This window comes from Saccostrea echinata, unplaced genomic scaffold (assembly GCF_033153115.1).
Source record: "Saccostrea echinata isolate AGI-Se365-2 ecotype Australia unplaced genomic scaffold, CSIRO_AGI_Sech_v1 ptg000016l, whole genome shotgun sequence".
Classification (NCBI taxonomy): domain Eukaryota; kingdom Metazoa; phylum Mollusca; class Bivalvia; order Ostreida; family Ostreidae; genus Saccostrea; species Saccostrea echinata.
The window spans coordinates 26,114,128-26,128,316 of NW_026889765.1; the positions used below are offsets into that span (position 1 = coordinate 26,114,128).

Sequence of the window (14,189 nt, forward strand, 5' to 3'; positions counted from 1 at the left end):
TTCAAAACTGACATATGATTTTGAAGAATTTCTTCCTTAGAAAGAGAACTATGAGTATAAGTTGGATTACCACTTGTAGAATTAAATCCTAAGAATTAAGTTCCTCTAATATACATTTACTATAATGAGCCTTACAAAGACAGTGTTGTTACCTGCTTTGTCAACAGGGACCAGTACGTACTGATCATGTCAAGGCTAGTGACGTCATTTATGACAAAAAATTTGCTTCTAATAATTTGGCAGTATTGTTATCAAATGTGATTTTACATGCTTTTATAAATAATTGATAAAATAAATGAATGCAAATTGTTTATTATGCATTATCATTCGGTTAAGTATATTTTTGTCGCATGTTAAATTTTAAATGACGTCACAAGGAAACTTCCCATACAGTGCATCACAGATTTGAACTCAGGCCTTCCTAACATGTAGCGTAGCCGAGTCTATAGACCGTTTCACGATAACTGTGAGACTGCTCTTCCCTTATGCGTACAAACACTTCCGCAGGGCAAATTTCAGTTTATTGAATATTGCGCTTTCGGTTTAATCATAAGATTTGTCTCAGTATGGTACGCTCTTTCTGTGTTGTCAAATGTTCAAATCGTGATGATACGAAAGGAAAACGGAAAGGTCTACACTTTTTCAGGTAAGTCTTTCAAATATCTTTTTAAATTTTCTAAAATCCAGGTTGAATCGTGGTAGGCCCCTATTTCCTTGCGTATTAACAACCAATATGAATACAAGTATACATTGTTTTATATGGTTTTCGTATTCATTATGCCATACAAAGAATTTTACAAGTGTGTCATTTCATAAGAGGAGAGTAAATTATATTAAAAAGTTAAAAGTTATTTAATGTAAAGCATCCACATACATGCATATAACTGTCTATTTAACTGTAAAGTATACCATCTCATTGTAGTGATGGTACTTACAAATGGACAAAGAATTTAATTTATAAGCAAAATTTCTTTTATTTTCATATATTTATGTATATTTGTTTACTTTATACATGTAAATGATACCAATATTGTGAGACAACAATATCTTGAGTTGAAACTGTTATGTTATATTTATTCCTCTGTTATTTAGCTAAGAGTGACAACTAGCTCTTAGCTGATCTTTATGTTTTTCTTTCAATATTCATGTATTTGTTATAGATTTCCCAAAGACGGCCGAAAGCGTCGTGCTTGGATAAAGGCAATAAACAGAGATGATTTTGTGCCCAATGAACACACCTGTGTGTGCTCAGAGCATTTTGTGACTGGGTGGCACAGTGATGACCCTGAAGATGTGGAGTATGCTCCAACTATTTTTTCATACAAAATGAAGACAGTTAATCCAGAGAGAGAAGAGAGATTAGCCAGAAGAAATTTACAGAAGGTTCTAAACCTTTCTCCAATGAGACAAAATAATAATAAGATGAATTTCAAAAAAATAAGCCTTTGGACAAAACTAAAAAATGAGAAATAAATATGGCACATTCCAAACCCATTTCACCAAAAAAAAAAAAAAAAAAAAAGAAGATGAAATGGTTTACATTCATTGAATTTAACATTAACCATACAATAATTTTTGCTGTATTATTTCTAGGAATTTCATGTGTCAGTACAGAGAGAGCAGGAGCAAGAGAGAAGAAAAGTCTGGACTTTTCTTTATTTGTACATTCCTACTGCAAAGGTAAGAGGAAAATGTGTATGTTATTATTTGTATTAAGATCTGCGCCAAGACTTTCAGAGTGGGAATAGTTTCTTTCAAGATTTGATTTGGAAGTCCCAACCATTTATGAATATTTTATCCCCTATATCTCAAATACACTGTTCTCTTGATGTTTTACTGAGTCCCATGTAGATAAGAATAACAAGGTTTGAATGTACTGTAAAGAATCAATTGTATTGAATTGAATTGTAAATTTTGGACAATCATCATGTTATAACCTAGACAGCTGAGCTGACAATATTGAATAACTCACTAACACATTATTCAATTTGTTAGTACAACCATCTATGTTAAGACATGATGAACATCCAAAATCTGCAATTAATTGCTTAAATGTTAAAAAAAATTCAGTCAGGACATATTGCAGATGATGTAGATACAGGAGTTACACTGAAGAGAGATATTGGTAAATAATTAGATTAGCGGAGGAAAGATTAACACAGTATTGTGTTTACAGGTACACTGAACACCAATGTCAACAAACAAAATTAGATGACATACATATTTCCGTAACAAATCCAACTGTCATTCCAAGAATATCATTAATAATATCCATAAATAGTTATTCAAAAGATATGAGTTAAAAATTAGATATTTGCTGTATTTATGTACTTTACAGGCTTTTAGTCATACAGGTATATTTTATGAAATAGCTATTAAAGTACATTAAAATGTCAGCTTATTGTAATTCATGAATTGTAGGTTGCCAGTGTGATCCAGACCCCCTTATACTTGAAAATCAGAGACTTAAGTTGGAATTAAGGAGGATACGAGACACAAGGTGATCTGTTGCCAAGATTAAAGATGATGACGCAATGACCATGGTTCTATACAGGACTCCCAAGCTTTGCGTTGTTTCTGTGGCTTTTCAAGTATGATTTAAGAGCTTCATACCTCTTATTCCATAGACGGTTTCACAATAACTGCGGTACTTCTCTTTATCTATCAACAAAAACTTCGGTAAAAGTTATTAATTTGCCCTGCAAAAGAGTGGTACCGCAGTTATCGTGAAAGGGCTAATTGAAAACTTTTTTGAAAAAATTTTAGTGGCCTATACTCACTAACTGTTTGTGTGTTGAAGGATGGAGGCTAAATAATTAGCAGATATTATATTTATTTCTTTGGGCTAACATTTAGCATAGAGGTTATCTTGGTGAAATTCCAGTAATGCAAAGAACTACGCACGGTAACTCCCGATTCCCGCCTACATTTTACAACCATTTAATTCAATATTGATGACAATTTGGCCATAAAATCTTTGTTTAATACAAAGAACAGTTCAATGGTAATTGATTAATTATTTTAATTCCAGTGCTAAATAGTAAAATATCCCTAATTCCAGCTCTTGAAATAAGAGGGGTAGACGATATTTTCCACTGAAATAGGGCTATAAAGCATCACCATATTCTGAAATAGTCTTGGATATGAATAAATGTTTCTGATATCTTTTCTTATGTTTTATGCATATAAAATTAAGCATATATATTAGTAAAATATAATGTTTCAGTTGTAAAGCACTTGGAAATTGCTGAAAAAATAAGCATTTTTGTCGTTTTTTGTATATAAACATATGCTCCCCCCCGTGAAACACAAAAAGCTTTGGTATGAATTTGTGAAATGGCAGTGCATATTACCCGTAAAAAGGAATCTTTGTTTCACGGGGGGGGGGGGGGGGAGAGAGATGTTTTAAAAATATTTTCCGTTTTCCGTTGATTTCTATAGTGAAAAACACGAGTTTTACCAAAATTTTAGAGTTATCTCTCGTTGTTTTCTTTTGTTTTTTTTTTGCAATATTAATTTTAACCATCTCCTAGGCCCTTGCCAGAATAATATGCTCCTACTTTATGATATATTTAGCTACCTGGCACCAAAGCTTGAGAAGATGGTCTACTGGATAGGTGGTTCAGCAACTCCAGAGGAAAGGAGTAGAGCTAGGCGAAGCATGGCACTGGAACCAATTAACCAATTTTTGGCAACATCGATGAGGCTTAAGGTATCTTATGGTTACCATAAATTAATACATATACAGTACCGACCAGACACAACCTAACAGAAAGCGAACCCAGAGCGCATCCCGGGTTCGCTCTCTGGGTTCGCTTCGGGTTCGCTTGGGGTCCGCTAGTGCTGACCCCGAGCGAACCCGGAGCGCACCCGTAGCGAACCCGCGGCGAACCCAGAGCGAACGCTGAAAGCGAACCCCAAATTCAGTAGCGATCCCAGAAAGCGAACGCGCGTTCGGTGTTGCGTAACAGAGCTGTCAATCAGGATTAGCGATTAACTCATCAGCGCGTCGACCAATCAGCATGCTGAATAGAACTGTCAATCAGGATAAGTGATAAAATGCGTTGACCATCAGCGCATCGACCAGTCAACATGCCAGTTTGTAATCTAAACATTGTACAAGCAAAGCGTGTGAATGTACAGTGTAAAAATATTATCAATGTGATCATGATTTTACATTTATATATTTTAATTCTCCAGACAACATGCAATATTTACAGATCTATTTTCATTATTTTTTATTTTTAAAATATATTAATACATTATATATTTTTATTATCCAGGTAGCATGTTACATGTATAGTTAAATATTTATTTTCTTTATATTTTTAAAATCCATTAATATATAAATATACATTGCGTAAATTTATCAGACAATAAGTACTTTAATTCATAATAGAAAAAAAAGAAGATAATAATGGTTTTAACAATTGTTACTAAAAAAAAAGAAAAAAAAAATGGTCTTCGATAAAATAAAGAATTTTATTATCTCAAGATACAGTATAAGAACATGTACATGTATGTGCTTTAATTTAATTATTTTTTATTCATTATTTCAATTTACATGCACTTTTTAATTTATACAGATCAACATCGAAATTATCGGTCTTAATAATTGATCATGAAAAAAAATTAAATGTACATTGTACAGTATAAATGTGCATTATGTCAATACGTAAATTGGAGAAAAAATCTCATTTTTTAACTACTGTCACCGAGCAAAATTAACATTTTTGAATTTAAAATCACTTTTTAATATTTTATACTAAATTTGAACGTTTATCTATGAAATTCTTTATCTGTTTTTACTATGTGCTAATATCGAATTAATTGTGTCCATAACTCCTATTTATCTCATTTCCTTTGAAGCCGGATTAAGACAGTCCAAATGACACTCGGTGACTTTGTCACAGAATCCACTCATTAGGTGTTAATGCCTCGGGATTTGTTAATCCTGTATCAATAACTTTATACTATTACTTAATAACCTCTTTCATGTCCATTCTATCAAAGAAACACACCTGTCCATCAATCAACTCAACTAGTGTCATAAGTCAATCATTGTTTACTCTTAATCTTACAAAAAGCTATGTACATTATACTTTCTTCAGTTTGGAGGCCCGATGCTCTACCGGCCACATCCAACTCGGTTAAGTCTTGTAAGTAAGCTATTGTTGAAATTCATGTTCGATGTTATTTACCATCGTCTATAATAAATTCGGAAACCTGATTTTACCAGTTCTTGGACTTTATCCAGGAAGACCATAGGGAATACGGCACGTTTCTCATTTACGTTGTATTAGGGCCCCACAGCGCCGCCACTGTATTAACCGCCAACATTCCTTCTTCCCCGTTTACGCAAAACAACGGATACAGTCCAGGAATTATTTTTATAACTTATAACCAAAATCTAACTGGTAATACTACTATGATATTTTTTTTAATTAATCGTTTACCAAAATTTAATAACTAGCTTGATTTAAATACATGTATATAGGGAAAGATTATTTTGTCAATTTTAATTATCCTACATGTAGACCTTACATTGTATGTTTTTGAATTTTTGTAACTACATGTACTTGCAAGTCAGTCAAACAAAACACAAAAAAAAAAAATAAAAAAAAACAAAAAACCGCTTATCACTTTCTTTCGCGTCGATATATATAATTATACAGGTTTACATGTTCACGAACCTCTTACATGTACTACATGTAATTTTCGAAATACTTTATATGGATATAACAAAAAAATACTAGACGGGTACGTTTTGTACTTGTGCATGAAAAGTACACGTAATTCCAGCATTAGTAAATTGAACTTGCAAAGATACCTTAATACGAAAACGTACATATATTTTTTAAGTACATAGGTACCTGTATTTGAACTTTTGTAATTGTCATAATTATTTCATTTTAACAGTTTAATAGTTATAGTTTCAAAGTGAAGCCAAGGTCATCACGTGTCGGTAATCATCCACCTGTTTCGAAGATATTGCGGGTGCTAAGAGCAATTGCGGTGGGTTTTTTTACTTGGAACTTGCTAGCTGGATGTATACTGTCTCCATGGTCACGGTATACCTGAGTATACATGTATACTCCCCCTACATTCGATGCCCCTTAAGTTACATGTACCTCGTCTGGGCACGTTATCAATGAGAAATTCAATTATTATTATTATCATAATTTTTTTTTTATTTTATTTTTTTTTTTTGGATTTTTGAATTTGGAAACGTCATAGTTCTTTGGTACGTTGCATGAAGAGTACATGTTCATGTAATTTGCTGCCACCTGAATGCTGAAAATCAGTAATTTAAAAATAGCTTTACGAGAGAGAGAGAACACTGTATATTATTTGAAATTAAAATCGCTACAACCGGCCCATAGAAAACAATTCGAGTACGGAGAGGGGTGGGGGGCTCATCGAAATTGAAAAAAAAAAAAAAACACCAAAAAACAAAAAAACAAAAAAACATCGGGCGTTATTATCTTAATTTCATCTACTTAATCATGCGAGTTTACAGTTATTGAATTCTTGTTTTGTTTGTTTTGTTTCTTGTTTTTATTCATTTTTAAACATTTAGAATTTTTTTGTTAACTTGCCGCTCCATTATGTACATGTATGTAGTGGGCGGGGGGGGGGGGGGTGTCATGAACCAGTAAGGAACACAAACTATTCAAGTGATCATTTACATGTATTTGAGAACAACATTAAAAAATGATATATTCCTATCAGTGAACCAGTTATTAGTTTTTGTTTGTTTGTTTGTTTTGGTTTTTTAATTGTTGTTGTAGTTTTTTTTTTTTCACGTCTTCCGTTAAACTCGCCTTATAAAACAATGATTTATAGCATGGAAGTAAATTATAAATGATCTGTAAAACGAAACTCAAGTTACACTGTATGAGAATTATAAGTGATTATCACGACCTAAATATATACATATAATGGACGACAACCTAGCTTAAATATAAACTGCTAAATATGAAAACTTAGCATTTTACGTGTACAGTATGTCTCAACTATTTTATAGATAAGATCATAATTCAGTTGTTTGTCTTTCAAACATTTAAATTACGATTTAGCAATTGCAATTACAATTGGAAGTTCCAACTTATTTAAAAACGCATGAATAATGTAAACAAATGAATTTGAAAGCCTTTTTTTATGAAGATATTCTTATCAATTTCACTCCATCCGATACATCGAAAATAAATTTAACACCTTTTCTTCTTTTTCTTTCGAGATATACTTAGCTTGTAAGTTAGGAAAAATAAAAGTGATAATTCTACGTCGAATGTACGGTGAAATTCTTGAAAATTTATCAACGTTCTCCATATTGTCACTTACGTGTACATGTTTCGATCGCCATAAAAACAGTAATGATCGATTTCACTACTGTATTTGGAATATACAAGGGGCGGGGCTTACTGGCGGCAAGATTAAAGCGGGGTCCGCTTCACGCATGAGTGCGTAAAGCGAACCCGGGGTTCGCTCTAGCGGACCCAGAGCTGACCCCGAGCGAACGCAGAGCGAACCCGAGGCGCACCCAGAGCGGTCCCAAATTTTCTGAAAGCGGACCCCGAGCGAACCCAGGAAGCGAACCCGGGGTGCGCTTTGGGTTCACTCTGGTGTTAGGTTGTGTCCGGTCGGTACTGTACTAGTTAATGTAGATTCCTTATATTTATACTTGAATATTGAATTCATGATTTCACTTCCTTAAATTACAAATTGCTAGAAATTGAATTCATGAATGGTCTGTTGATCAAGACCTATTACATGAATTTCAGCCATAGAAAAACAAAAGGGAGTAATTTTAAATCATGAGAACTGCTTCTTGCAGAATTATGGGATAACAAATTCTTTGGTTACTATAGTATTGCATAATAACATAACTGTTTAGTACAAAGTATTTTAAAATAAGCCACATTTTATGTTGGATTTCGTCGTATTTTTGAAAGTTTAATTTTGAATCATTTTAAAGGTTGGATTATATGTACAAGACATGGCAGAGCGTTTTGGTGTTTCTGTAGGAGCCTTCTCTCAGTACTTTACCACCTGGATTTGCCTACTTCACAAGGAACTGAAGGATCTTAATCCCTTTCCTTCCAGAGATGTTGTCAAGAGAAATATGCCAACTTGCTTTAAGTCTTTTCAAAATTTAAGAGTCATACTTGATTGATTGCACAGAGATATTCATTCAGAAATCTAACAGTTTGATAAACCAGAATCAATCTTTTTCTCATTACAAACACAATACAACTTTAAAATTTTTGATTGGTATAACTCCTTATGGTGTTATCTTATTTGTTTCAGAGGGCTTTGATGGAAAGATCTCGGATCGGCAGAGGATTGAGCGTTCACCTCTGCTTGAGGAAGGGGATGTTGTCATGACAGACAAGGGCTTCACTATTAGGGATTTATTAGAGAAAAAAGGCTGTAGTTTGAATATTCCGCCATTTCGGTCTTCTTCATGTCAATTTTCTACTGTAGATGTTTTTAACACTCAAGATATTGCTAAATTACGGATTCATGTCGAAAGAGCTATAGGACGCGTAAAAAATTTTCACATTTTTGATGGTGTACTTTCTCTTTCTCTAGTGCAACTGGCATCTCAGATATTTTCTGTCTGCTGCTGGCTTACCAACCTTGATGTCCCTATGGTTGAAAGTAATCCATGATGACAAATTCAGGTTAGTATGAATTTATCTGATGTTATACATGTATCTTTCATTTCATTTTCACTTCCTTAATACTATTTGAGCAATGCATATATAAATCTGTATAAAAAAATTTTTTTTTAGTCATAAACAATCACAGTGACATCATAACCATATTGACATATTTAAGATATGAATTTAATTTTTGAGAATTCATGAGGACATGAACTACGACGCTTCGTGCGTGAAGCGTTGTAGTTCATGTACCTCATGAATTCTCAAAAATTAAATTCATATCTTATATTGCCATTATTTTTCTGATGACTTCCCACATATTTTTGTCTTTCAATGATCATTTTTGAAAAAAGGGAAATATTCTTACTCATCCCATGGTAGTTCATGCGAATATGACCTTTTTCTAATTTGCAAAGAATCTTAGGGAAAAAATATTTGGAAATGTAAATATTTCTAGATAAACATTTATATGGGTTGGTATGTGATCAAATCTTCCATAACACCTTTTGAACTTTTTGGGATTAGACCAACCCATATTTACATGTATATTCCTATTAATGTTACCTAATTTCTTAATTGAAGAACATTTACATTTTAAGGTATGAAGATGAAACATGTGAAACAAAAAACTCTACAAGTTTAGGCATCATCAAAGAACAGAAATCTGAATCAAAATAAATTCTCTTTATAAAGCAGTTGTTCTGTCTGGCTGCTGTCCACACAACAAAGTCACCCCATGCACAAAGCATAATGGCCATTTCCCCTTGAATCTGGGCATAATATTTATGCTCTCTTTTCAGTCTGGGTCCCCCATCAGTGTCTTCCAAGGAAAAAAACCTTCTTTACCAACCAGTTCATGCACCTGTTCAATGTATGCCAATTTAAGGTTGCTTTACTTAAAGTATGACTAATAACAAAGACAACTTGGGAGGTGAACATGTACCCATTTGTCAGTAATAACTTCATTACTGATGGAATATGGGCATTTTATTTCCAAGACCCCTCTTTCATTTCCCTCTGGCATGGATTCATCATATACCATCCATCACTGGTTGCTCCCAGAAATGCATGTGATGGGTATATGGTGAGTCCAGACTCCTCCACTCTGAGATTGGTAATAGATTCTGGAGGGCCAAGTAGTCTTTCAGGGCATTTTTCTTATTCTCTATCCCCCACTTGACTGGCAAAGGTAGTGTCTGGTACCTTAAATATAAAATGTTATACATTATGATATATCAGAAGTTGTTGATGTGCTATGCTACTTGATTCAATGCAGACTAAAAACGTAGGGATTATTATAGTTTTTAAGATTTTAAACCTATTCCTTTACCTATCTAAACTCGATCCATTCATTATCTGATTGACTAGGCTGTGGGGAGTTTGTCCTGGTTTTAGAACAGAACCAAATACGGAACTAGTTATTCGTCCTTTATGCAGCTCCTTCCACATCTCGCACGCTCTTTGGCCTCTTGTTCTATGCTCGATGAAAGCACTCAGGCTTTCATCAATAGAAACTGGAATGGGTACTGTAACAATAATGTTTTTTTAGATAAAGATTATTTTCAATTTATAGCATAAATTTACAGAAAACTTTTTCCCTTTCAGTTCTCCTCGGACAATACAAGACTTTTCATTGCTGTTTCCATTGGATCCTCTGTTGTTCTAACTTCAATTTCCCCAGATGGATTAGGTGTCTCTTCTGGAATGGTCCATAAGTGACTCATGCCTAGAATAAAAATTTTTATGAAAATTTTGATGTTTTGTAATACTAAATATTTTTTTTTTTTGGTGGATTTTGTGTGTATAAACTGTAATATACATGTACATTGCATTTTTTTGTAAAGCAAAATTGCAAATCATGCTTTTTAAATTGTAGTCAGCTCTTTTATTTAACCTGCACATTGATATATAACACTTCTGTGTCCACTAGAGAGATCACATTTTCCTTTGGAAGTTAGTAGATTGATTTTATCAAGATTTTGAAAATAAATCTTAAACTGAACCAGTATCTATTCTTATCTAATATGATTTATGTACTGCTTTTTCATGCACATAACTGAAAAGATTACTTCTTGTATACCGGTTTTGGGAAATATTTTTTTAACATCATCAATTGTTCCATGGAATGTTTGGAGTTAAATTCTCGCTCTTCAGGATGCCGAGGATCAAAGTCTAATTGTTTTCTCTCACGGTACTCCAGTTCCCCCTCTGTCGTTAGTTTTGGTCGCCCAAGATTCCACTCCCTCAAGGGCATGGGGTCCATCTTAAGTGGACGGGGGACATTCCACTGGCATGGTCTAGAGGTTGCGCTGTCTGACTTAAGTACCTCGGTCAGATGCCAGTGGTGTAAATAAAATAGCAGTCCACCAATATGGCTGCATGTTTGGGCTAGACTATATCAAACAAAATACATGTATAATTTGTTTGTAATTTAAGAAGATGTTGATTTTTTTATTTGTTTAACTTTCTATTTTTCATATTGATTTTTACAATTGTGCCTACCCAATTGGACATTCACAATAGGCAAATTGAACCGTTGTCCGTCCTGTTCTCAACACAGAGAAAAACTTTGTACTTCACTTTTTTCATAGAGGCTAAGCAGTAAGCTCTGATGTAGTCAAGGGACTCATCAATCTATAAGTTTGAATTTATAAATGTTAAGCATCAGTGACGTGAAACGTTTAGATAGAAAGTTACTGTTTATTTAAATTAGGCTTTATTCTCTTCTTTAAAGTCCGTCTTCACTCACCCTTTTATTAGAGTAATTAATATTTCCATTAAGTAAACAATTCCCTATATATTTATTGTGGAATTCCAAATAAAAGGTGAAAAATTAACATAGTTGAAATGTTAAAAAGGACGATGATACATAAACATACTGAGTATACTTTTTTCATGCTTAACCATCATACCTGAGCTGTCATTATTTGGGATATATCTCCAGCCTCAAAATGCTTAATTGCTCTATCTAATCCCTTAAAATTCTTTAATGTTGTTTGCCTCAATGATGATAGATCTGTTGAAAAGAGATATTAGGCAGGGAGGTGGGCGTGGCAGGGGAAAACGACGCAGACTGTAGAGGGGGAGGTTTTCACACCCAGAAATCTCGGGTACAGTACCCACCAATGCCATTGTCTGATACTTGATGGGCACTTCAGCAAGAGACCCTCTCCTTTTCCTGTTTAGGTCATTTAAATTCTCCCTGGAAGCCATCTTCGCGTTGATAAGTTACACGGAAGTGCCCCCTTTGTGCACTAAACTCGGATCTTGATTTTATTTAATTTCTCTATATAAATATATATCTTCAAGCATAATAAACACAAGAGAAGTCTGAATATGTTAGAAAAACAAAAAACAAACACACTTTCACATAAGAATCCTTTATTTCGATCAAAGCCATCTTCGTATTGATGAACACGGAAGTGCCCCGCTTTGTGCACTAAACTCGGTTCTGTGTTGTTTTTTTTTTAATTTCTCTATATATTTACACATAATCAACACAAGAAAGGTATAAATATGTTAGAAAAACAGGAAACAAACAAACTTTCATATAAGAATCCTTTATTTCGATCAAGTAAATGTGGCTTTGTCGTAGTACCGTAGTAGTCAGCGTAACCTATGTAAACAAGTTGCCCTGCGGAAGTAGTTATACGCATGCGCGGCAGCTATAGTGAAACGGTCTATTGTTAACTTCCCTTACCTATGTAGCAATACATGTATAACCTTATCACCTGCATATATCCCAGTTAACTCGATACGGAAAGAATGCTCTATGTTTTGTTTTTCTGTTTTTAACGTCCCTCTCGAAAATTTTTCACTCGAATGGAGATGCCACCCTTTGCTGGTAGAGGACTATAAATTTAGTCCTTTACTCAGCATTCAGGGCCATTGAGCAGGAGGGATCTTTTTCGTGCCATCACCTACTGCGACACAGGACCTCGGTTTATCCGAAGGACAGGTCTCAGAATCCCACAGTGGGATTCGAACCTGCGACTCTAGAGCGAACGCTCTAACGACTGCGCCACGCGGGCGACATGCTCTATGTACAAACAATTTATAAAACGAGGCAAGCTACTGGGCGATTTATTGTTATGTGTTTCAAAACTACGTGTTGAGGACGATTAGATTTCTTATTTAGACTTGTCACGTGATGTGACAGTTTCGTGATTTTAGCAAATATACCTGCAGTAGTTGAGGTCATCTATAAATTACAATATTGGAAGGGCAAAGCCAAGTTTAAGTTTAATTTATCGCGACTCTAGAGCAGACGCTCTAACCACTGCGCCACGCGGGCGACAAAAATGATAAATTAAGGTACTCCGATCCTCAGCCAGGAAGGATAACTCTTTAATCTATAATTTAATTCAAAAAGTCTCAAAATAAAGCTTAAAAATTAAATCTTTTCATGCAACAATTTTCATTTCATACCTCTTAATGTGCTTCAAGGTTCTTTGAAGTTCTCAGAAAGGTCTTGTTAAAAGTCGAAATTTTTACCCCATAAAAGTATTTTAAAATTACATATTTAAAGAAATTAAGGTTCATTTTAATCTAACCATAGATATCAATGTTTATTCACATGATATGAAATTAGAAGTGATTTATGGTGTTTTGCAATGCTAGGAAAATCTTTATACACTATGCATTGTAAAATGATCGAAGTAAATAGAAGAAATTAAAGTACCTTATATGTATAAAAATTGTGCAATCCCTTCAAAAGCCTGGATTCCTATGATTTTTATTTCTAAAATGCGTTTGTTGATCATATTTGAATTGGAAAATGTATAGTAGGTGTTTTTATTCGCATTTCCTGAAAATTTATTTGAGGTTTACTAAATTTTCCCTATATTATAAGATTAACTTTAAAGATGAAGTTTGAAGAATTATCGTGGGTAAAAACACGTTACTTTGAGAATTCAGAGACATTTTTGTGGGCATTTTCAGTTACTCAATGCCTGATTTTCAGAACCTGAGGATTGAAGTACCTTCAGTTTAATGTATCATTATTGTCGCCCGCTTGGCGCAGTGGTTAGAGCGTCTGCTCTAGAGTCGCGAAGTAAGGAGTTGATCCTTACGTCTCGGGTTCGAATCCCACTGTGGGACGTGGAGACCGGTTTTTCGGATGAGACCGTATAAACCGAGGTCCCGGGTCGCATTAGGTGCTGACACGAGGGGGATCCCTCACTGCTCAATGGCCGTAAGTGCCGAGTATAGCACAAAATTTGCAGCTCTCCACCGGCAAGTGGTGGCGTCTCATATGAGTGAAAATTTCTCGAGAGGGAATTAAAGAACATACAAACAAACAAAAATTTATCAGTATTTTCAATTCTCTTTGTAGTTTGTGAAAAGTGGTGCAAACCTATATAGATTCTACTATCACATTGCTTAAATTACATTTGTTAGACCTACGTAGAACATTTTGCTGGTCAATTACATTAAATATACTAGATTTTGACCCGTGCGTGCACGGGTTGACATTGTTATGAATGCATCCATGTGCATATCGGACGTTTACAAAATAGA

The 14,189-nt window shown here is 34.3% G+C and overlaps 1 protein-coding gene, 1 long non-coding RNA gene and 1 pseudogene across 2 annotated transcripts; 2 read left to right on the forward strand and 1 right to left on the reverse strand.

The window, feature by feature from the left end:
* Window positions 1-534: 534 nt before the first annotated feature.
* On the forward strand, window positions 535-1,716 carry LOC133188256 (peroxynitrite isomerase THAP4-like). The gene is made up of 3 exons (XM_061323629.1): window positions 535-646; window positions 1,161-1,383; window positions 1,594-1,716. The coding sequence occupies exons 1-3, from the start codon at window positions 567-569 to the stop codon at window positions 1,714-1,716; spliced, it is 426 nt and encodes a 141-aa protein (XP_061179613.1). The 5' UTR covers window positions 535-566.
* Window positions 1,717-2,062: 346 nt separating this feature from the next.
* On the forward strand, window positions 2,063-10,406 carry LOC133189062 (uncharacterized). The gene is made up of 5 exons (XR_009721396.1): window positions 2,063-2,125; window positions 2,422-2,591; window positions 3,577-3,712; window positions 7,979-8,687; window positions 10,275-10,406. It is a non-coding gene; the product is annotated as an uncharacterized LOC133189062 (long non-coding RNA).
* Window positions 10,271-11,882, reverse strand: LOC133189061 (uncharacterized; annotated as a pseudogene).
* Window positions 11,883-14,189: the final 2,307 nt, after the last annotated feature.